This window comes from Colius striatus, chromosome 1, assembly GCF_028858725.1.
Source record: "Colius striatus isolate bColStr4 chromosome 1, bColStr4.1.hap1, whole genome shotgun sequence".
Taxonomy (NCBI): Eukaryota; Metazoa; Chordata; class Aves; order Coliiformes; family Coliidae; genus Colius; species Colius striatus.
The window spans coordinates 157178907-157202521 of record NC_084759.1 but is presented as its reverse complement, the minus strand read 5'-3'; the positions used below and the strand labels follow the sequence as shown (position 1 = coordinate 157202521).

The 23615-nt window shown below is 38.3% G+C and overlaps 2 protein-coding genes across 3 annotated transcripts in view; one reads left to right on the top strand and one right to left on the bottom strand.

Moving 5' to 3' along the window:
• Positions 1–990: 990 nt before the first annotated feature.
• DEPDC4 (DEP domain containing 4) lies at positions 991–12343 on the bottom strand. Its single transcript, XM_061988807.1, has 9 exons — positions 12250–12343; positions 9957–10383; positions 9300–9451; positions 8569–8755; positions 7737–7963; positions 4925–5067; positions 4574–4699; positions 3625–3703; positions 991–2035 (listed from the first exon to the last, which is right to left on the bottom strand). Exons 1-9 carry the CDS (start codon positions 12335–12337, stop codon positions 1866–1868), a joined length of 1599 nt encoding a protein of 532 aa, XP_061844791.1. The 5' UTR covers positions 12338–12343; the 3' UTR covers positions 991–1865.
• Positions 12344–12438: 95 nt separating this feature from the next.
• Positions 12439–23615, top strand: part of SCYL2 (SCY1 like pseudokinase 2) — a 34876-nt gene continuing 23699 nt past the window's right edge. Inside the window, exons 1-3 of one of the 2 annotated variants that reach the window (XM_062014983.1) lie at positions 12439–12611; positions 16305–16509; positions 21877–22034. In XM_062014983.1, the coding sequence (XP_061870967.1) occupies positions 16333–16509; positions 21877–22034 (335 nt within the window). In that variant the 5' untranslated portion in view covers positions 12439–12611; positions 16305–16332. Of the gene's footprint in view, positions 12612–16304; positions 16510–16545; positions 16605–21876; positions 22035–23615 lie in introns of those variants that run through there. The other variant, XM_010210510.2, reaches the window with a different exon arrangement.

Genomic DNA, 23615 nt, shown 5'->3' with positions numbered 1-23615 from the left:
TTCTGCTGTACATGGTCCCGTTTTGGGGAGAATGACCAAAACCCCCTACAGGGCTAGGAAAAGAATACTTGGCCCTGTACACTAGTAATTAAGGCATTCACCTCGGAAAGGTGAAACTTGATCTTATTTTAATCTACTGTAAAAATTAGTTATTTTACACTGGGCAATGACTGTTAAACAAGTCCATAAACAAGGATGTGTGGACAGAAATTTCAGCTACATTCCCTGACATGTAACAGTGCCGGGCTACTTAAATAAGGCTTCTTGAAATATGCAAGTGAACACAACCTGTACACATATGTGGTTATATCTAACAGTTAATCTAACAGGTTATCTAAACCATTTCAATTTATAATAGAAAACAGCACCTGCTTTCAGAAAGTTTTTGTATCCTAGTATCTTTACCACATGTTTGAAAATCATTTGAGGATGTAGATCCCTAAAGAAGTGTATTCACAATAATAAATCATGGTCATAGTAGAGCTAGTCCAGCAAAGGGGCCAGGAAAATTATAAGGGATTGAAGCATCAGTCATACATGGAAGAGGCTGAGAGACCTGCAATTGTTTAGCCTTGAGGGGAGGGAGTAAAGAAGATCCAGTGAGAAACTTCTCAGTGGCACCCAGTGAAAAGACAAGAGGCAATAGGCACAAACTGCAATGCAAGAAATTCCACCTAAACGTAAGATGGGGTTTGAGTTTGTGGGGTTTTTTGGGTTTTTTTGTTTGTTTGTTTTGGGTTTTTTGAACTACTGTACAATTGGTCAAACTCTGGTCCAGACTCACCTGAGAGGTTGTGCCATCTCCGTCCTTGGAGATATTCTAAACTCAACTGGAAAAGACTGAGCAGCCTGTACTAACTGCCTTCACTTTGAGCTGGACAGTGAGACTAGACCAGAGGCTCCTTCCAATTTCAACTCTGTGCCTCTATGTCAAACATATGACCCAATGTCTGCCCTGAGGATGGAAGAAGAAATGGAAGAACCCCTTTATTATTATAATGTGTATTTATTTTAATGATTTGAAACTACATTTCCTTGCCAATGTACGGTTCACTATCAATGTGTCCAGACAGGCCAATGTGTTTTATAGTTTTGCCCTATAAACCCATAGATACTATCAAAGTATATATGGCAAATAACCAGACACTATCAAAGTATCCTCACGTTAAAATAAACTGCTTAAGTACACCAAGAGATCTAAACCAAGATTATTATTGCTCAAGTTCTTTCAAAATGTAATGTTTTACTTGCTTTTGCAGAACTGCCATGTTAGCAGTGGCTCAGTCTGCCAGAGTGAGGAAAGAGTAGCAGGCTATGATTACACAATGCAAGCGTACATAGCTCCCCTGCCTAAGGAATCTTGCCTGCCATTGATTCAAAACCCACTGACCAGCTCCTAACAGTTTTGACACGCTTTGTACAATTTTACAATACTAGCAGGAGTCATAATCTACAGTTTAAGATTACATTACAGTTAGATGATGACACACGGATAGAGAAGATTAAAAACCTTACTGGTTATCAACCCAAGTATGTCTCTGAACGTGGATTTGGCTCAGCTAGAGGAGGAAAAAAGTACCTAATCCTGAACTCAGAGAAGCACAGGCAAGTGTACTGTAATTACTTCCAAATTACTAATAAAGTACATTTTGCTTAAAAGTCATTCATTAGAATGAATGCTTTTTAACAGCATAGTCATTTTGATAGTTGTAGTTTCCTGTAAATTAAAATGTAAAGACATATGAAGAAAATGGTTTGTACCCTGAAAAATTTTTATATGCATCTCTCCCTTAAAAAAAAGGCTCTTTTTATCTTGATGTCTAACCATTTAGAGTGCAAAATTCACATGTACCACAACCACTGTGTTAGGCAAGAGAATGGTATTTTCGTAATTCTTTAATTAATTTCCTCTTCTGCTTCAAAGGAATAGTGGGGTCACTGTCCATCTCTTGAAGCAAAGCAAGAAGATACTGATTCGTTTGTTGTTTTTGATCTTCATATTCTTCAGCTGTCACACGCTGACAGAAAGTGAAGCCTTTGTGTAAGAAATCAGAAGTTCAGATTAAGTTTAGTGCATAACATAAGAGTCTGGTTAAAAAAAAGATCAGAAAATATGATCGAGTATACTGACTGATATTCCAGTTCAGATGCAATTACAGTCTCCACAATGTGAAACATATGGCCCTCCACTGAGCATCTAAGCATTTATTGCAAAAATAAAATTGAAAGCAGCATTACAATTGCAGTATCATAAATGATTTTGTGCTGCAAACAGGCCTGAAAGACAAAGAGTCAATATAGGCCTTGCAAACAGAAGCCATGCAGAACACTACATGACAAGAATGGCAATTTGCAGTTGTCATGATCCAGTGATGCCCTGTGGGTGAATCAGATCCATAGCAAGGCCCAGAATACAATACAAGTGAATAAATACTTTGGAGAAACAGTTGTCTCTGAACCACACCTCTGAATCCAGGAATAGAATTCAGCAACTTCTAAGTTACTAGACACCTCAGCATAGTTCGGGCACCAGAAGCAGGAGATGATGGCACAGACAACAGTTCAGGGTGAAAAAAAAAAAATTGTCTTCTTAAGGCTTCACACAGAGTCTGGAGACTAGTAAACCTGAGCTGTCATAAATTTCATGTGGGCCTGTCCTTTCCTTCTTTTACAGTAACTTTTAACTCTGTGTGCTGGTGGAGATCAAAGGCTCCAAGAACAGTGTAGACAGGCAACTCTTCCTTCTATTCCTCATCTTTCTATTCCTTGGCTACATAATATGCCATACTCAGAACACTGAACTGGAAGTTATTTGGACACATTACAGGACCCACCAGAGATGGCAAAAGACTCTACTAAAACTACTTCAGACAGCTGCTCTATGGAATGTAATATTAAACAACACAGTAACTTACAGTATTATTCATTTTCCTAATGGTTTCTTTTAAATGTTTAAGCACATAATGTACTGGCAATACAGAAATCAAAAGGAAGAAGCTAAGAGTCAGAAAGAAATTCAATTGAGCCAACTCTTTTCATCATAGTGCTGAAAGATATTTCTGTCAGCAAGGCAAGATGGAATGTTAGCTTAGAAAAGAAACGAACTGGAAAACACTAATTCCCCACGCACACTGAGTGTCAGATGCCTTCCTTTTAGGCTATAGTATCCTTCTGTAACTCTTATGCTCTTAATAAACCTTGTGCTTACCCAGAAAAGGCTAACATTAAACATTAATCAAGGTCTGTGCTCAAGACATCTATTAAAACCTCAAACTACTTAGCTTTATGAGAAGTTTTAGGTGTCTTGTGGTGCAGAAGTACAAGAATGCAGTTCCTAAACTCAGAATGAAACCAAACTCACAAACCAAATTACAAGCAATTCACTTCAGGAAGTGAATTTTGCATTAAATTTCTTCAGAAGTGAGTGTTTGGTAAAAAAAAATAACACTAATGTGTTTTGCTTATAGCAAATAATTAAATTATTTGGTGAAATAGCCACTAGTCACTTTACTGCTTCACTTCTAACAAAGTACAACAACTTAGTCTATGCAAAGTTATAGTCGGCTGATGATAAATCCATTTGTATAGAAAGGTTTATACAAAAATGTGTACCACATCATCTACCTGAATCGATATCTGGATCTTGTCCTTCTAGCAAACTCTCAAGCCTCCTACTAATTAGTTCCAGAAGAGTTAAAGGAGTCTAAAAATACAATCAAAAAAGACAGAAGTTACAAAAGCAATACATCTGTATCCTGAGAATTGGGCACTTTCAGATGATCAATTTAAGAAGGAAAAAAATCACATAATTAACTGCAGAAGAATCTATTCCTACATCTATTCATGTACACATTCAAAATCTCTCTCAAAAAAACCACAAAAACATATGTATATGTATGTATATTATTGTTCTACATGTTGTTTTCTGCTGAACTACAGCAAAAACCATAGTGTAGACCTTGAAATGCTTTCAGCTTATATGACACAAAAGAGTCCCAACTGAAGTTGTGAAAGAGCAAACCAGCATCCACTCTGTCATGGCTGTGAAGCAGCAGGCACTTCATTTGTGAGATCTGGCTCCACCTCCAATGATGAACCAAAGCCTTAAACCTCATGTCAGAATACTCACTTTTAAAATAAATTAACAAGCCCAATAAAGTATTTGGTTTTGTCTGTATATTAAATACATGCAAAACTCACACTAACCACTTGATACTTTCAAACTAAACTAGAGTTAATTAAAAAAAAATTGGCTTCCATGTGAGATAAGAAAAGGAAGTGAATGTGTGGCCCTAAGAAGCCTAAAAATTTAGTAGACAGTCATGAGAAACAGTGTCAAAAACACTTCAACACTTTCTTAAAACAAATCATGCAAATAGAAGGGATATTATATGTAAAGGACTGAAAAGCCCTCAAAAAGCTCTCCTCCATAGTCTGAAATAGCTTCTTTCCTTGACTACACTATTAAGCTGCAACAGAGGGAATGTTAAACTCTGTTCCTCAGATCTCTCATCTCACTTAACGGCATTTAACATTTCAAATGACAAGGCCAATGAGATAAGGAAAATGCTACCTTGAAGAGCTCAGCGTGATTGTCTACCAGAAACTGAGTCAGCAGTTCTGCCTGTGGTTTTGACAATGTCTTATTTTGTAAGATGAACTTTGTGCAGGTCTTGATGATTACTGATCTGTTATCAAACTAGAAAAAGAACCACACAGATTTGGCATTAGATTTACCTGTAATGTGTCAGCAAAGACTAAGTATAACAGGATGCTACCAGTAGGAAGGACATTTTGATATTCGTTTTAAAGCAAATCCCATTAGAAGGCAGTAAACAGAATACTTCTAAGTCTGGAGGAAAATAAAAGTTAGCTTTACTATAGGAAAGCAATGTTTCCCACACTAAACATAACAGATACTTACTTGTTTTTGTAACTTGTAGCCCTCAGATTCAGATGCAATGGCTATGAATGTCAGGAGCCTATGTAGTTCTTCTCGGATATTTGGTGCTAATAATTTTAGATAAAGTTGTGATGCCTCTAGAGCTTGATTTGTTTTTCCTTTTTCTGCAAAGGAGTAAAACAGTGTATCCAGTGCAACTGTTAACTTTAAAAGTCATATTTAAAATCCAATATTAATCCTATTTGAGGGGAGTGGATTTGCTATTCAAACAAAGCAGGTTATCTCAGTGACTTCTAAAACCTCTGGGCAAGACTCAATACAGCATTGACTCGATATAAGCTTAAAACCTTTGTCTCACAGCTAGTCAAGGAACAGAGTTACTTAGACAATATATACAGGTCATTACTATGCTCTGTGCACAATGTGCAAACACTGAAGTGATATTTGCACTGTTTGTGATTACGTATCTCCATTTTATTTTCCAGGATTAATCTCAAAGTAATTAATGAGCTGAACAATTCTGACTTTCTCATTGCTTTGAGGTCTTTACTTGTTTGGGTTTTTTATTGGTTGCTTGGTGTATCATGTCTCATGCCCCATAGGCACTATGTCCTAAGTTTCTCAGGGACTTGTGACAAGGTGGAAATAATCTCCTATGAAAATCCCTTCAGATGATAATTCTGAAAGTAAGGAACTATCAAAAAGCCAAGTAACTTTCTTAAGGCAAGAGCAAGATGAGGATAGATACAGGAAGAGAACCTACATATGACTTTCTGGCCTCTGTCCTATTACTGGGACAGAGGTTCTATTTTACAAGAAACAATCCAGGACCTTCAGGGGTTTACCACAAGCCATTTGAAAACATCTTTTTAAATAAAGAACACCAAAAGAGCAAGTGACCCTTTTTCCAAAAGAAGGGTAGACAAAGGAGAGAATTGCCAAAGGACATGATCAAGACAGGTGAAAGTGTAGACGTGAAGACAAGAAGTTAAATCATTTCTAGAGAAAAGTTTAAGAGTTTCTGTGGTCTATGATTAAAGCTTTACTGAGTTACTTTAGAAGACTGTAGAAAAAAAAGATTCAGTGCCAATATAAAACGGTTCAATAAATCACGTGTAGTTTGACCAACTGCTCTAATCTGTAAAATAAGTGAAGTGCTCTACAAGCATAGCAATAAGTTTCCTTTCACAACAGTTCTGTATTATCAACCATCTTAAATAACTGTTTAATAACTGATGAAAATAAAGTTATAACTGTATATACAACAAAAAAATGAAGTCCTACTTTATCTAACTGCAGCACTTCTCAAAATAATTTAGAAAATGTTTATAATATATAGCTGGTTTGAACACTCTTGCACTAGAGTTAGAACAACAGCACATAATCAAAGTAGGTTAACTGTACTGGATTCTACTTGGAAATTATTACTAGTATCCAAGTTGTTACGCACTGATGACCACACTGTATCCCACAGCACCAAGAGAGGGGAAATTGGTTGTAAAACAGTTAAGCACAGTCTCCTAAAAATGACCTAGTATGAACTAGAACACATCTGAGGACCCAAGAACACAAACTAGTATGTTCAAACAGATTACCATTTCCTGATGATAAAATTTTGGCTACCGCTTCGACAAAAAGAAATACAGCATTAGTAACTGCTTGGGAGACAGTCTTTTTCAAATTGGAAAGATGGCAAAATCAAAGCAAGAAAGCAGAATAGCCCTTCAGATACTTAATAAGGAAAAGATCTACAGGCAACTAAAGTGTTAGAGTAATTCAGCAGAATTATGACACTGTCTTTTCTCTGCCTACAGATTTGGCTGGTTTGATTCTCTAATTTACTAAAAGTTTATAATACTGGTTTATGTCAGTGCTGTATTTAAAGTGTGTATATGAACTACAATATCTTTAATTTAAGTGAACATTTAGCAGAACTTACCAGTAGCTATATTAATTATTTCAAATCAGCGTTCTTTCTTTTGTGGATGGGTCAGGTAATTTTGCAATGGTTTCCCTTTGATGATTTCTAATGTAATTTGTTTTTTTTTCTCCTCAGCAAAATACTACTGCTGAAAATATTGGCTTTTGTATTTTCAGGAGGTTTTGACCACAGGATCCACCACTCCAATTTTTACACAGGCCAAGTGTGTTCCTATGCCAGTAAGCTTACCATAATTCTCTAAAATCTGAAACTTTTGATAACACTCCATAAATCCTACCGAATTGAAGCAGTAACAAGGCCTATTTAGGGTAGGATTTCTCTTAAACTTCTATATAAATTAAACACTTCTGTTTTAGTCATAAGCATTTATAGGGAGGTTTTTGGCAGTGTATCACAGTCTAATCACAATCTCAACAGCTCCTTTTATTAATCTAAATAACTTCTATTACTAAAAAAGCCCTAAGTCTAGAACTTACAAAACCTTATAAACTTTTCTTTTTAACCTTAAATATAAATGATTTTATTTCTATGTTTCCAGGCACCAGTAGGAATAAGGAAAACTCTTAACTAGTGTTAACAAATTTTCACAATAAGAGTTGTTACATATTGAAACAGGCTATCCACACAGGTTGATGAATCTCTATCCTTACAGATTTTCAAAATTCAGCTGAACTGGGCCCCAAAGCAACTGGATCCAACTTGGAAATTTCTCCTTGCTTTGAGCAGAGGTTCTGACTAGTGACCTCGAGCATTCCCTTCCAACCCAGAAATGAAAGTGCATCTGCAATAGCATTGCAAATGGTGTTACAATGTAGTCAATCAAGACTTAGTAAGTTAAATCCTTTTAATAACCTTCAAGTTGTGGTTTTTTTTGTTCCAGGTTGCTCTTACCTATAAGTTCTATAATTCCTGAATGAATATCGAGATCCTGAGTGGCAAGAAGGGAGTCCTTCTTTTGAGTATAATACTTTATTATAACATCAAAAAGAATCTTCTTGTATGCATCCAGACTGCTGGGTTTGTCAGTGCTTTGAGGTAACTGCTGACTAACCATCACTAGGAATTGGTCTGGGAAATACTCCAAGCACTCAATTGCAGCATAGAGCCATTTGTCAAGCCTGTAGAAGGAAAAGTTCATTTTAACGTTCACTTTAAAATGCTCTGTCTAATCTTATTTAACCTTTTACAGAAAGTTAGATAGAAATCAACAGGAATACTACAGAAATAAGAGAACTTCTAAGGAAAAGAGCACTGATGACATGCAGCTACTTTCACTTTTATCTTCTCATGACCTAAGCATTCTTCAGCACTATGACTTAGCTTCTCCTTTTCCGTTGCTAACAATAGATGCCTTACTGACTTTCTACCTTCCCATAACCACATCAGGAACTCTGAAAAACAAAAAGGCTTAGAATAATTTTTTAAAGTTTTAATATCTGTTAGAGACCTAAGAGTGAAGTGTCCGGTTTAGAAACTAGGAGTGTTTTCAATACTTGAGGTTAAAGCTTTAACGTATACTTAAAATCCTCAAATGTCCTATCCTAAACATATACTTTTGGTGAATTCCCTTACCACTTCTGAAAAGACATCAACAAGGGAAAATACATTAATGTCACCCCATATACAAGTGTAACAATGTCTATTTTGTTCACTTAACACAAACCTTTGATCAAAAGAAAGCATTTACTACAAAAATTTTAAAAAAGTCAATTTTATAACCTACTCAGGCAAGTTTAAGCTACATATAACCTCTCTGTCCAGGAAAGTATTTGAGATAATCAGGTCTTCTTCTTTGCCAAAACAGTGTGGCTTTGTCCTCAATGAAGACACCAAGATATCTTCTAGAAGTGGAACATCAATTAACTGCAGCAGTCGTAGCAGACTTTGCTGTTTCCAGACATCCTCTATTACTGATACAAACAGAAAAAACACATCCTCAGAAATAAGATCCTATATAAAACACTAACCTTTGTTTTCACTTACTCGAGACTGTTTTTTAAGTGTTTAAAGAAAATAAGGCAACAACACAGTGTGAAACTTCTGTGTTAGGGAAGAAGGGATCAAAACAAGAATGCTAAGAAGGCTTTAGAGATAATATCTCTATTGCCTATCATATTAGAATTAGCAATAACCTACTCTAATTAGTAATACATACAAGAAAAACAAAGTGAATAGCAATGGAATTATATAATACAGATGTACTTCATCTTAAGACCTATTTTCTTCTGAAGTGGTATTTACATAAATAAAATAGCACCACCCTGCAGAAGCTTAATGCAGTGTTATTTCCTTTAGTTTACTTACTGTAAGCATTTACCCATTTAACTATTTTGTCATTAGTGACATGCCAAATTCAAGACTCTGAGGGGCAGTGTTTAACAGAAATGAGGTACTCACTCCATGTTGGTACAGTGAAGAACAACCAAGTTGTGAAAAGAAAAATTCAATCCTCACCTTTTTTGGACAGCAGATGAGCTGGTTGATTAACCATGATCTTTGGAGGTAAAGATGTGTGAACATTTATTGATTGAAGAAGCTCCTCTACCCTCGTTTTATCAGCTGCTTCTAATGCTAAGGGGTTTGAAAGTGTTATTTCACCCTTCATTCTGCTTAAGAGGAAAAAATTGTTAGATGTATAACAAATACAATCAAGACACATTTATCTTTTTGTCACTTCCTAAATTGCTGTTAAACCAGGACTTTGGGGGGGGTGGGGTTCATTGTATCCTGCTGCTGGAACCAAATCATCCACATCTGCTTTGTGCAAAGGGCAAGGATATTGATTCCAAGTACTGTTTATTAGTTGCATTTCTTTCACCAACTTCCAGCAAGTAGCTCATTCAAGCTAATTCTCAGATTTCAGCGCAATTGGTTGTGAAACAAAATGACTCCTGGGCTTATGCTACTATGCTGGCCTCCACTCTAAACAACAAAGGGCAAGAAATACTGCCAAGAAATACCAGGTAACATCTGCCATTTAGGCATGAGAACTCTCAAAATAGGCACATAGTTTTCAAAAGTCTCCAACAACTTGGTTAGACAGATATAATGTCATCTATGATTAACCCACCTTAACTTCTAAAAAAAACAAAGGAGTTCAGAGTAACTCACTTGGAAGGTCTTTTTGTCTTCTGTTTGCAGATTTGCTCAGGAGATAAGCTTTCATTGTCTTTATTCTTTCTTGGAAGAAGAGGAGTAAGACTGCTATTTACAAATTTATAGAGACTAGTGTTTGTGTCTTCAAACTCTGTTTCTTTCTCATTCTTGAATAAGCAAAGCTTTGCTCCAACTGGCTCAAACACCTTGTGATCCATCAATGCTTGGCATACTCGGACTCCCTTCAGACGAGAAATATCATTGCAGCTTAGGTACATGCTTTGCATAAGATGGCTTAGTACCACATCAACAGCATTCGAGCCGGTGAAACAGTTTTTATATGTTTTCAGATGTTGTCTACGTCTTTTGATTTCCACCTGACTGTGAAGAGCGTGAATAATACTATTCCATATTTGAGTTGCTTGAAAAGGACCATCACAATCTGCAAAATATTTATATGAAGGTTTTACAGATGTTTATGAAGCTTTAATTTATAAACCACAATTTTTACGCTGTTAAATTAGTTGTATATATATTTATAAAATCTCCAAAAATCAGCTTAATTTTACAAAGACGGAGAAAGATATTACTTCATGAGTCAGTCCTAATAAGCTGATCTCTATTCACTAGGGCTGAGTCAACAGAAGAGAATAAAAAGACAATAAAACCATGGGAGGAAGGTTTTTTTACACATACCGAATGTATTTATGTACAGATACACATTAATTCATTATAGAATCACAGAATGGCTGAGACTTTTAAGGACCTCTGTAGTCCATCTACTCCAAACTCCCTGCTCAAGCAGAATCACCCAGAGCTGGTTGCCTACGACCATGTCCAGACAGCATTTGATTATCTACAAAGATGTCCAGCGGAGTCCTCAGGGGTCAGTGCTGGGACCAGTACTGTTCAATATATTCATTACTGATCTTGATGAGGGAACAGAGGGAACCGTCAGCAAGTTTACTGATTATACTAAGCTGGGAAGAATGGCTGACATATCAGAAGGCTGTGCTGCCATCCACTGAGGCCTGGATAGGCTGGAGGGTTGGATGGGGAGAAATCTAATGAAATTCAACAAGGGCAAGTGTAGAGTCTTGCATCTGGGAAAGAATAACCCCATGTACCAGTACAGGCTGGAGAATGAACTGTTAGAGAGTAGTGTAGGGGAAAGAAACCTGGGGGTCTTGGTAGACAGCAGGATGGCCATGAGCCAGCAAAGTGCCCTCGTGGCCAAGAAGGCCAATGGCATCCTGGGGTGTATTAGAAGGGCTGTGGGCAGTAGGTCAAGAGAAGTTCTCCTCCCCCGCTGCTCTGCCCTCACGAGACCACATCTGGAATATTGTGTCCAGTTCTGGGCCCCTCAGTTCAAGGACAGGGAACTGCTGGACAGAGTTCAGCACAGGGCCACAAATACAATTAAGGGAGTGGAGCATCTCCCTTAGGATGAAAGGCTGAAGGAGCTGGCGGTCTTTAGCTTGGAGAAGAGGAGACTGAGGGTGACCTCATTAACATTTACAAATACAATAAAGGGTGGGTGTCAGGAGGATGGAGCCAGGCTCTTCTCAATGATGGACGATGGTAAGACAAGGGGAAATGGGTATAAACTGGAACACAAGAGGTTCCAAAGAAACATAAGGAAATTTTTTTTCACTGTGAGGGTGCGGGAGCACTGGAATGGGCTGCCCAGATAGGTTGTGTAGTCTCCTTCTCTGGAGACATTCAAAATCCACCTGGATGAGTTCCTGTGTGATCTGCTTTAGGTGGTCCTGCTCTGGCAGGGGGGTTGGACTAGATGATCTTTCGAGGTCCCTTCCAACCCTTAAGATTCTGTGAAGGTGGAGCATTCACAGCCTCTCTGGGCTCCGTCTCTGTTCTCTTTGCACTCTCCCTTCAGGTACTTGTAGGCATTGATGAGTACCCTCCAAGCCTTCTGTTGTCCAAGCTGAGCAGTCCCAGCTGTCTCAGCTTCACCAAAGGAAGATGCTTCCCCAGGCCCCTTTCTCATCCACTATCACTCTCAGCTCAGGAGATGACAAAGCAACACTTACAAGTCATTAAACCTGCCTGCCCTACAACCTCTCGCTCTGAGCACTGGGACGCAGCTCCAGGCCCAGTCCTAATAACAGTGCTCCCTTGAACCACGACTTCGAAGGGCATAGCTGAAAGAAGCTCCTCTCTTCTCTGTACAGCTCCTGACCTCGCACTGACCTGTTCCCAGCACGGGACACACCTGTCCAGCAGGGGGGGCAAACGAAAGCCTCTCAAAACCCCCATAAGACGGGGATGAATTTCCTTCCTCCCTCACCTCCTCGTCGCCGCCCGCTCCCTCGTCGCGGGTCTAACTCGCTCTGACTCTGGAGCCTCCTGAATCGCGGAGTCAAATAACCCGCCATGTCGGCGGCCGGTGCCGACGGAAGCCGGCCGAGTGCATCACTTCCCGCCCTCCTCCACCTCCCCCGGCCGCCGCCCCAGCGCCGCCCCGCCGGGGCGGAAGTGAGCCGCTCTCCGGCCGCCCCCTCTCCGCTGCTGTGGCTGTCGCCGTCGCTATGAAGTAGCTGACGCGGGACGGGTCCGGAGTGAGAGACGGAGCTGGCGTGACAGGCGGCCGCCGGGCGCACAGAGCGAGGCGCGGCCGGGTGCCGCGCCGGCAGCTTCTCGCAGGCTCAGGTGAGAGGCCCGACCCCGCGCCCCGGGGCAGGAGCGGTTGCCCGTGGCCTAGTGCCGCTGCGCAGGGCAGGCAGGGCCCGCTGTCCCCGCGGGGGCTGGGGATGGTGTCCTCGCCTCCCGGGAGCCCCGCGCGGAGGGACGGAGAGGAAGGGACGCGCGGTCGCTGCGTGAGCAGGGCCTGGCGGGGAGCGCTGGGCTACCCGAGCCGGCGGATCGCGGGTCACCTGTCCGCAAACGGCAGCGACCGCCCCAGGCAGGCTCTCTACCGGCTGCCCCGCGGAGAAGGCAGTGAGCCCAGGCACTGGCCCTTAGGGTGGCGGGAAGAAGGAGAACATTCCCTGCGCGCCGCTGGCAGGGCTTCCCGGCGGAGCGACCCGAGTCCGCTCTCGCTAAACATCAGTAAATACTTTGGCCGGGAGGACCGGCCCGCAAGGGGCAATCCAGGGCTCTGTGCAACGTTTAGGTCGGGTTTCGCCTGTCTGCAGGCGACAAGCAGATCCCCTGCCTGAATCATGTTCCGTGATTTTTTGGTAGGGTTTCACTTGATGCTCGGTACCGAAATGCTGAATAAAAATAATGAAGGTGACTTGTTCTGAGGGAAGCTACACCATACACAGGGCATCATTGCTTTTGATACTCCTGTTGTTTTGTAACAAGTGCAAAAGATTGGCTGTGCCTGATTTTTTGTTTTGCTTTGTTTGATGAGACTTTGTTGTTCTAGCACCTCTTTCTTCCGTGAATTCGTCATTGTTTGGGTCAGATGGATAGGACAGAAGTTTGGGTTGGGTGGCATGAAGTACCCATGCACCTGCTTGTTGCCTTCACAAAGGGGAAACCCAGCTTGTTATAGGTCAAAACACTGGCAGTGTGTATGATGGATGTGCTGTTGCACAGGTGCAGTCATCTGTACATCAGACAAAGCTATGAATTAGTTGAAGAGTAAATGAATACTTTTAAATCATGCAGTTGTTTTACATGAGTGAGAATGAAAGAATTATGAAGAATCTTTGTTTTGGACTTACCTTTATTTCAGCATTTTGAATGCTTTGTCTCATTGTGGTTGTTAATTTTTCTAAAACAGGAATTCAGTCTTAAAAGAACCAAAATCGGGTTTTGTACCATTGAGAACCAAAGTTACACATTTCAGATATGGTTAAATCATCATGAACCTACTCAAAATACGGTGTGTTTTTTTGTGTAGATTTCTAGGTGCGTTATTCCCATTGACATATTATATTGCTTTTTTACTGAACTTGGTAATAATAGTCATTTTTATAAAGCAAAATACTTCTTTTAGATTACAGTCCAAATATTGACATGAGGATTAGTACAAATTTACAGTGTTAGATGGTTGTAAACCTAAAATCCAAGCTTATTGAGAAGTTTCTCTATACTCAGCTGCTAAATGAAACAGTACTTTGCATATCGTCAAGCTGGAGAGGAACAGGTTGGACAGGGCCTACCAGGCTTGATTTTTAAATCCTAACCCTTCAGACACTGGAATGCTGTTAACATTCTCACCTAGTGGCTTTTCCAGGCTTCTCACTGCAGTTAGTCTGTCACTCACGGCAGAGGGCACTTCGGATTCTATCAATACTACCCTTTCAGATTTATACAAAAGAATTTCAACATGCATGCACTTCCATTTTCTTTATACTGTCCCATACTTATATATATATTTTTCATACTTAATTTTGCAGAACATCTCTATAGTTGAGAGAGTTCTAACACAAGATTGTCTTGCATCAATTCTAGATAAGATTTGGTGGCTGGAAATGAATGAAACAATGAAAAAAACCACAAGATTTAGAACCAAATAGATTTTTTGGTTTCTTGGAATGGTTAGGATTGCTTTTATAGTCTCTTAGCATATAGAATTTGCCTCATGGAATAGTTACCTGTTGATCAGGTTAGTGATGTTTCTTTATACACAGACATGAGCCGGTGTCTTGGACTGCAGAGTTAGCAATTGTATGATTTTTTTTCCATGACACAATTTATAAAGTAAAATTAATATATTGTAATAAAGTGTCACATACTATAATAAAATTATTTAGTAAAGGAATTCTGTGTTTCTGTAACTTATTTCCAGCTATATACTCAATAAAATGCTTACAGAACCATAGAAAAGTTGGAAAAGTTCTTTACAATCGTGGAGTCCAACTGTTAACGTAGCACTACCATGTCAGCCACTAAAGAATGTAGTTATTCATAAAGTTAATGTTATTGTGTTCAGCTTCCCATATATCTAAAACTCACAATCCACACAATTAAGACCAACTCCATCCTGGAAGCGTTTGCACTTTTTAGTTTTGTTCCTGAGCAATCCCATTGAAGCCATAAATACGATTTCTGATTTTAAAGTTCAGTATTTGCAACATCAAGACCTGTGCAGCTGGATACCATTTTTGAAAATAAAATATTTTCTGAAAGCTCCTAGTCTGATTCTTCAGTAGCATGAAGCTGTGTCACTCAGCTGACGTGGAAATTGGAGAAATATCAGTGGAACCACTGCATTAGTGTATTTCTGCATTTCACTATGGAAGAATACTGAAGGTGGGATAGAAGTACAATAGTCAAGATAGAGTAGCATAGCTGTTGCTTCATAGAATCATAGAATGGTGGGGATTGGAAGGGACCTTTAGAGATCATCTAGTCCAACCCCCCCTGCCGAAGCAGGTTCACCTAGATCAGGTCACATAGGTACATGTCCAGGCGGGTCTTGAAGACCTCCAAGGAAGGAGACTCCACAACCTGTCTGGGCAGTCTGTTCTACTACTTCATCACCTGAACAGTGATATATTTTTATCTTATGTTTAAGTGGAACTTTTTGTGTTCCAGCTTCATCCCATTACCCCTTGTCCTGTTGCTAGATACTATAGAAAAAAGGGATGTCCCAACCTCCTGACACCCACCCTTTAAATATTTAAAAATGTTAATAAGATCTCCCCTCAATCTCCTCTTCTCCAGACTAAACAACCCCAGTTCCCGCAGCCTTTCCTCATATGAAAGATGTTCCATTCCCCTGATCATCTTGGTGGTCCTGTGCTGGACTCTCTCCAGCACTTCCCTGTCCCTCTTGAGCTGAGGAGCCCAGAACTGGAGTGCTTCCAGCACTCTGAGTTTTGAACTTCTGTTTTGACAAGCACAATGTGGGAAAGAACACATTTTTTTGCTTGTCTTCTGTATAATACCTTTTCTTTTACTGATCTGAGATCTTGAGGAATCCTTCCTTTCTGAAAATGTGTAGTTCCATGAGCACTGGAATTAAAGGAGCCTGGTTTCCTTCAGATTTGATTCTCTTTGTTGACTGGTATTCATATACAAAGCGTGAACTGTCTTCTTCATGGAAGTACTTTATAGATTCTCCACTTTATTCAATTACTTATTTTCAATAAATGGTTGCATTTCCTTAATTGCTTTGGTAGATCCAATGAAGAATGATTAAGAGATTCAGAAGTATTTCAGGAGGAGTAGGAGGAGTGACATGTAACCCGCAGGCATGCACACACAGATAGATGTGTGTATGCACTGTGAATATGTATAACTGCAGAGCCCTGGGACATGGATTGCTATATTCTTTTTGTGGGTTTCTCCTGTATCCTGTTGGGTCCTTGGTTAGATGTTAGAGATTTCAACACGTCTTACGCTAACAGAAATTGTGAGAGGACTTTTTTTTTCCTATCTTTGTAGGGTAATACGTTGGTGCACAGTTGAGACAATGGAGTCCATGCTGAACAAATTGAAGAGTACTGTTACAAAGGTAACGGCTGACGTCACCAGTGCAGTCATGGGAAATCCTGTTACCAGGGAATTTGATGTTGGTCGACATATTGCCAGTGGGGGTAATGGTCTTGCTTGGAAGATATTTAATGGAACTAAGAAATCAACAAAACAGGTGAGTTGTCAAATAAAGACTAAAGTTTATAAGCGTCAGGGGGTAATGGTCTTGCTTGGAAGATATTTAATGGAACTAAGAAATCAACAAAACAGGTGAGTTGTCAAATAAAGACTAAAGTTTATAAGCATCAGATAACAGGCTGATTAGTAGCAGTTGGTAAGTGACACTTAAAGCCAAAATCCAATTGGGCAGACTAATGCTATGATTAATACAGTAAGTAAAATGAAATTAAGAACTCAACATTATTTTAAAATCACGTTCTCCGCTTCGTAGGTGATAATTGCTTTAAGCTTTCACTGCTGGAGAAAGAAGTGTTTCTGAATTCATAGCATGCAATTTGACACCAAGGTCAAGAATTAATCTGAGTTGAAAGTGATCTGACAAGAAGGGAGAAGTTTTAACATGGATTTATTCCTCATTTTGTTTTACCTTGCAGGGTTTTTTTGGCATTACTGGCTTTTTACAGTTTAAAATAATCACGAAGTATGCCATCGTCTCTTTTCAGCAGAAGAGACTCTAGTTTTTTCTCAGCTGCTGTAAAGCAATTGAACGGTTAGAAACGTTAAGTCATGAGATACAGTAACAGGAAGGCATGGGATAGATGAGTATGTTGTGGGGGAACATGAGTTATGCCTTCCCTGTGCTGCTTTCAGATCAGTATTGTTCCCTTTTAGGTTCCTTAAAGTATTAGGGTTTAGAGCAGTAGTATGTAAACTTTTGACTCATTTGTCAATACGTGTAACTGAAAGTAGAAGGTTTTCCAGAAACATAGTTTATGAACCGTTATTATAGAATATGATTTTATTGTATTGGAGAAATGTGAAAAGTCTGTTTTCAAATCTGGAGAGGAAGTAGAATTTTCAGTAAATAGAAATGTTCGTAAGTTACGGCCTTCAGTTAAACTTGATGCTGAAGTGATGTGAAGTCATTTAGACATGAATCAATCTGCTACAGATGTACCAAAAGGAAAAGCAAACAGAGGAATAACTTTGGAAAATATATATACAATCCGTTAGGTGGTAAGAAAATCAACTGTAGCAAATAGAGAAGAAATATACTATGCAGATTAACTCATCTGTGTGATCTGATTGTGACTGAATCTGAATGATGTTAAGCAGGTAGTTTTGCCATATCTGATGCCATAGCATCTGTCTAGCTTTTGCAGAACTCTACATATCTAGTTCCTGAATTTACCCGATGTACCAGTTGTGGGGTTTTCTTAATTCAACTACACAGAGAACTGGTAACTTTGAAAGTATGTCAGATTGGATATGTTTTAAACAATCTCCGTGTCCAGTAAGCATTTGACCTGTAGCGGGTGTAACTTTAAGGTCTGGAGAGTTGTAGCAAGTTTTTCTTTCACTACATAATTGAGAGAGTGTATGTAACTTGGCTTCTGTCAGCCATATCTTTCAAGCTTTCAGTGGATATTCTGAACTCTGATTTTGCAGAATTTTAGTTCAGGTGTAACCACGTGTGATGCTGTACTATGTCTGTAAATGCTGACTAAGGTCTGTACGTTTGTGTGCCATCGTTTGTCATTAAGCATACAGCAGCAGTTGTACTGTGACGGGTTTTAAATGTTTGATTATTATACCTGCAATTACCATTCATTATTAGTATTACCAGTTAGGTAACATCATGTCAACATTCAGTTTGCCATTGCAAAATGAAACTATGTAGCAATGCAAACAGTTTATGTTGTGTTTTATTGCAGTATATTTGTTCTTAAATATTATGTGTTTATTTCTTTTGCGTGTACTGTTTGAATGTTGACTGAGAAAAGTGGAAGTGACTGGCTATTATTTTTCAGGTGGCAGCAGTCACTTTTGTGAAGTGATGCATATATTTACTATATTGCAAGTGTGTATATCTAATTTGAAGCTCCAAGCACTTAACTTTTTTATAGTGTGTATCGTAATCAGACAAACAGGATTTAAGCACTTAATTGCCTGTGTTGTTGACACTTTAGAGCAACACATGCAATAATTTAAGTCATTATAGCTAGATAAAATAGCAAAATTTGGAGGTTTAGGATTACAGGAGTAGAGTTGATCAGAAACCTTTGTTCTGAAGATAAATGGAAGTTGTGTCAGTCTTGCAGAAATTGGTCAGATGAAGTGAAGATTTCAAATGTGAATCAATTTGGTTCCCATTTTAAGTCAGTGAACAGTTACAAATATTGCATCTCTGTTCACAGTATATATGTATTATTTTATTGCTCTTTTTGGAGCTCTACCTGGTTCCTGCCTTGCTGGTTTTCCTGAATTTCTGAATGTTTGTGCTTGTTGTGGTTTGTTTGGGTTTTTTTTTCCCCAATGTATCTTGAATTTTCTTGCTTACTTTGTAGGTGACTGAATACCAACCTAACAATGTGAAGAAATTATCTACCTGTGTGCATGTTTATCTGGTGCTATTTGGTAGCCCATTTACTGCTGTTTTTCAAAGATGTATGAGTCTTTCTGGTTATATGTGTATACATGAAGTAATATGTTGCTAATTTTGCAGGATGTATTTCTGTTCATCTTGGATTTGTTAACTTAGGTTTTATGCACTTATGGTTTTTTTTTCCTGGCATAATATGACACTTGTTCTCTACTTAGAAAATACAATCATAAATAAATAGACAGAGTAAGGTCTGTCTTAATGTTCTTGGCAGCTCAATCATAAAAGCTAGCAGAATTAAGGAGGTAATGTTTTGCACTTCAAGATTGCTGTAGCTGTGTTTAACTTCTACGCTGTAGTACTAAATATATTAATGGCAAGTAAGTCAGGTTGCTGTTGTTTTGACTGTGCCTACAGGAGCTTTGAAATTAAAGCTTCCTACTATTCAAACTCTAAAGGCTAATTCATTTAAAAACTGAAGTAATTTTATACCTTATGACTGAAACAGATGGAAAAGTAGTGTTATTAAAAAACCTTGGCAAGCTTCTAAAAATAAACCTCATAAAAACTGGAGGAAAGTCTTTTTCTGGCAAAAGAGTAGAGTAATACTGGAATGCTTTCCGGTATTTTAGTTCAGACACAATTTTGCTTTGCAGAGTGGGAGGCTTTGGTAAAACATGCATGTGTTTGCATATTGAATTACATTTGGTTATTCATTTAAAAAAAGCGTAAGTTCATGTGGGTAAAATAGAGAAAAAAATAAAAAGGAAAACATGAAATTTCTAAAATCAAGCACTCTGATTGCTACCATAAAATTTCCTTTTTAAAAATTTTCCTTTTATGTTCATGACTTAGTCTTTAACATCATCACATTTAATTTTTTTCTACAAGAGCACTACATCATTCAGTTCACAGGATGAATGTGGAAGTGTAATTATTAAATATTTTGTGAGGCTTTTTTTCTTCTTTATTCTGTGCTTAGTCATTGACATTATTACTCCACACTATTCAATGGAAGCAGAATGATTTGAGTTTCCATTGCCTTCATCACTGTAGTGCTTCAACGTTTTACAGGTGTTGTTAACATGCTTTCTCAGTATACAGTGAAATGGATAGGAAGATGTTTTGCTGTTCCATTATCATTGCACTTCCACAGCTTTTAGAATCTTTAATTTAGAAATACTTTATAGTTTTGTTTGCATCTTTTTCAACACACAAACTTAGTGTGTTTCTGAATACTTGCCTTCCTTTTGGGGACAGGAGGGGAGGTGTGACATACCTTGGGTGCCTGGTTGCCTTTTTCTGGTTAGGGAGAATTGTTTCTCTCTCCCTGTTGTATGTTTGTGGTTTTTTTTTTTTTTAATTGTTACATTGTCTAAGATAGGAACAGGATGTTGTTTACATGGGTAAAGATATGTATTTTAAACTGTCAGCATGTGTTTCAAACTGGTGTGTTTTATAAGGAATGCAGGATTGCAGATGAACTTGGAGGACATGGCAGATTGACCCTGACCAGCAACCACTCAGCTACTCACTCATTTCCCCACTCCCAGCAGGATGAGGGCAAAAAATCTCATAGAACAGTTGAATAGAAGGAAGAGAAGACTAAGCAAAGCAAAGGAGTTTTGCATACCACATCCCACAGGCTGACTGATGCTCAAGCTAATTGCCAAACAGCAACCACCTTGAAAACAAAAAATACCCTTCTTCGTCCTCCACTCTAGTTCTTATCACTAAGCATGATGTTATACAATAGAGTAACCCTCTGGCCAGTTCAGGTTTACTGTCCCAGCCATGTCCCTCTCAATTTTTTGCCTACCCATGGCGCTGTCAAAACAGAGTGGGAAAAAGATGAAGCCTTGACCCTGTGCAATTACTGTTCAGCAACAGCCAAAGCATTGGTGTGTTACTAACACTGTTTGAGCCACAAATCTAAAACACAGCACTATATGGGGTGCTGTGAAAAAAATTAACTCCATCTCAGCAAAACTCAGAACAAAGGGAAACTGTACAAAGAAGCTGGGAAAAGGAAATTGAATTTAGTGATTAAATCCTTGAGAATAGAAAAAACATTTGTGAAGGGGTATATTAGTGAATACTAGGTCACTGGGACAATGGTCATCAGGATTCTCCTGAAATACATGAGCACAATCAAAGATAACTGATTTACACTTCCCTGTTAGACCTCTAAAAGTGTTCTGGATGAGTTAATGTGATTAAAGCCAGTTAAACTATGTCCTGGGTCTTGCATGTTGTCGTCAATGCTTACTACTTTTTTTGCAAAGGTGATACTTAATTATTTGGGAAAGGTATTGTAGAACTTAAAACACTGATCTTTTCAGTGATTCATGTTAAAAATTCTAAATTCTTGGCAGAAACAACAAATGCTTTCTGGAATGTTATCATGCTGTTAGATATTTACATGGTATGCATGATAAAATACATCTATCTCAATGTCATTGCTGAGCTTTACCTAAGACCACTTTGAAGTAAAGTGCTTGGCTTAAAAGATGTGGGAGGTGAGATAGAAAGTGAGAACTATCTCATCTTTGTGAATAGAACTGAGATTTAGACTTAGATCTCTGGAGTGGCTAGTCTAGTCCCTTGCATACTTACTTGTCCATACTTCCTAAACCAGATAGTAGCGTTATCAGTGTAGTGTGTTAAGATAAGAGCAAAGTGTGTATAACTCCGATCACACAATGAAGGAAAATTTCTGTCATTAAAGATAAGAGTTGTTTTGTCTCTACTTTTTCACTTTGTAGAGAGCAATCTTATTTTAAAAAAATATATTAATAAAATATCTTTTGGTCTTTAAATGCTAAATACAGTTGTCTATATACACATATGCATTGACATACTTGCTGCATTATTGGGATTGTACTGTTGATTCGAAAAACATCTGTGTGGATGTGATTGAATATAGGCTTGTTTTCTGGCTATGGTGCGTATTGAGTGAATTTTATTGCTTATTTCTAGGAAGTGGCTGTTTTTGTCTTTGATAAGAAGCTAATAGACAAGTATCAAAAGTTTGAAAAGGACCAGATTATTGATTCTTTAAAACGAGGCGTTCAGCAGCTCACTAGGCTTCGACACCCTCGACTACTTACAGTTCAACATCCATTGGAAGAATCCAGGTAAACTGTCGCAAATTAGAGAACACTTTCTTAATCATTGTTTTGTGGCTGGACATAAAATATCTCGACCAATATATATCCAATATTTTATTGGACATAGAATGTCTAGAATATTCAACACATACATCTGTTGAGATATAAGAATGGTATTCATCCTACTCTGTTTTTTTTAACCTCCCCACGCAATAGAGTGCATTTCTGGTGTGAATCTCAGGAATCTAATTTATTATCCATTGCATGACCTTAGTCCATTTGCAGCTCTAAGACTGTATGTGACCCTTACAGCATGAAATTCTCTTTAAAATCTTTTTCTTTCAAAAAGCTGTTTATACATTTGTTCTGTTTACGAGATGTATGTACCCAGCACGTGAGAGATTGGAGATTTTTGGAAAATTGTGTGTATTATGGCCACATACTTCTTTAAAAGGTTATAAAATGCCAATTGAAAGAGACAAAATTCAGTGTGTTTTTGGTCTCTAGGCACAATAATGAGTTAGTCTTACAGATTTATCATTCAATTGTAGTGATAGCAGCACACTAAAATCTAACAGATAAAATGAAAGTTTGATGTTAAAAAAGAAAGCTGATCCTAATTGTACTGAGGAAGATCGTGAAGATTTTAGAGGATATTTTTTCCAAAGTATTTTTTTAAATGGTAGCCCAATAGAAATTGATGTACGTTACCTTTCAAATGTCTAAATTTTCAGTTGTGCCATTTAACCTGCATTTTTCCAAATGTACTGGTTTCTAGGGACTGAGAATACTATAGGAATGTTTCTTCATCTTTGCAATGCCTACATGGGGAAAGATTTCTTGAATTAAATGACTATTGTATATTCATATGTTTTCTGCACTGCTAAATGCATTTTGCATTAACAAGGTTTCAAAGCTGTCATTGCCTCTGTTGTTCAGTATGCCCCTCACAAAAGCCTGAGGAAGATTAATTAGATAATTGAGATAGCTCTCAGTATTCTACAATAGTAAATAAACTATTGCACACTGAATGGGCTAGGATCATCTAGTTCATTGTGTATGCAAGTGAATCACAGAGTATACCCCAGGCTTCTTCCTAAAGTTGCTCAGTATTTTGATTGACTCAGTGATTGCATCTGTAACTATTTTTTCCCTGAACTCTACACTTCAGAAAAAAAGGCTAAGATTCATACCTTGGAGTGTTAAGAAGACTTTGGCGTTCTTGTGAAGAATTTAAGCCTTTAGAATAAAATTAACATTGTTTTCAGAGTTTTCGTTCATTTTTAGTAATACACTATGCTTTGCTTCAATTGTTCTTCTTTCCATACTGAGCATGTTCAGCACTGATAGAAACATCAGTAGCTTAAAATCTGTCCAGTTGCTTTCTGTGCCAGAAACTGATGTAATGACTTTTGAAGAAGGTTCATAAAAGAAAAGTTTGCTTGTGTGTGTAACTTTGTGCCAGCATGCTGTAAAATTTCTTTAGAATTGCAGGTATTTTCAGATTGCTTCTTTTTGAAGAAATCTGTTGTGTGGTCCTTCTGGCTAGACTCTACCTGGTCTTTTTCTGTGTCTGTAAAGTAACACACAGTTGTGTGGAACTGATTG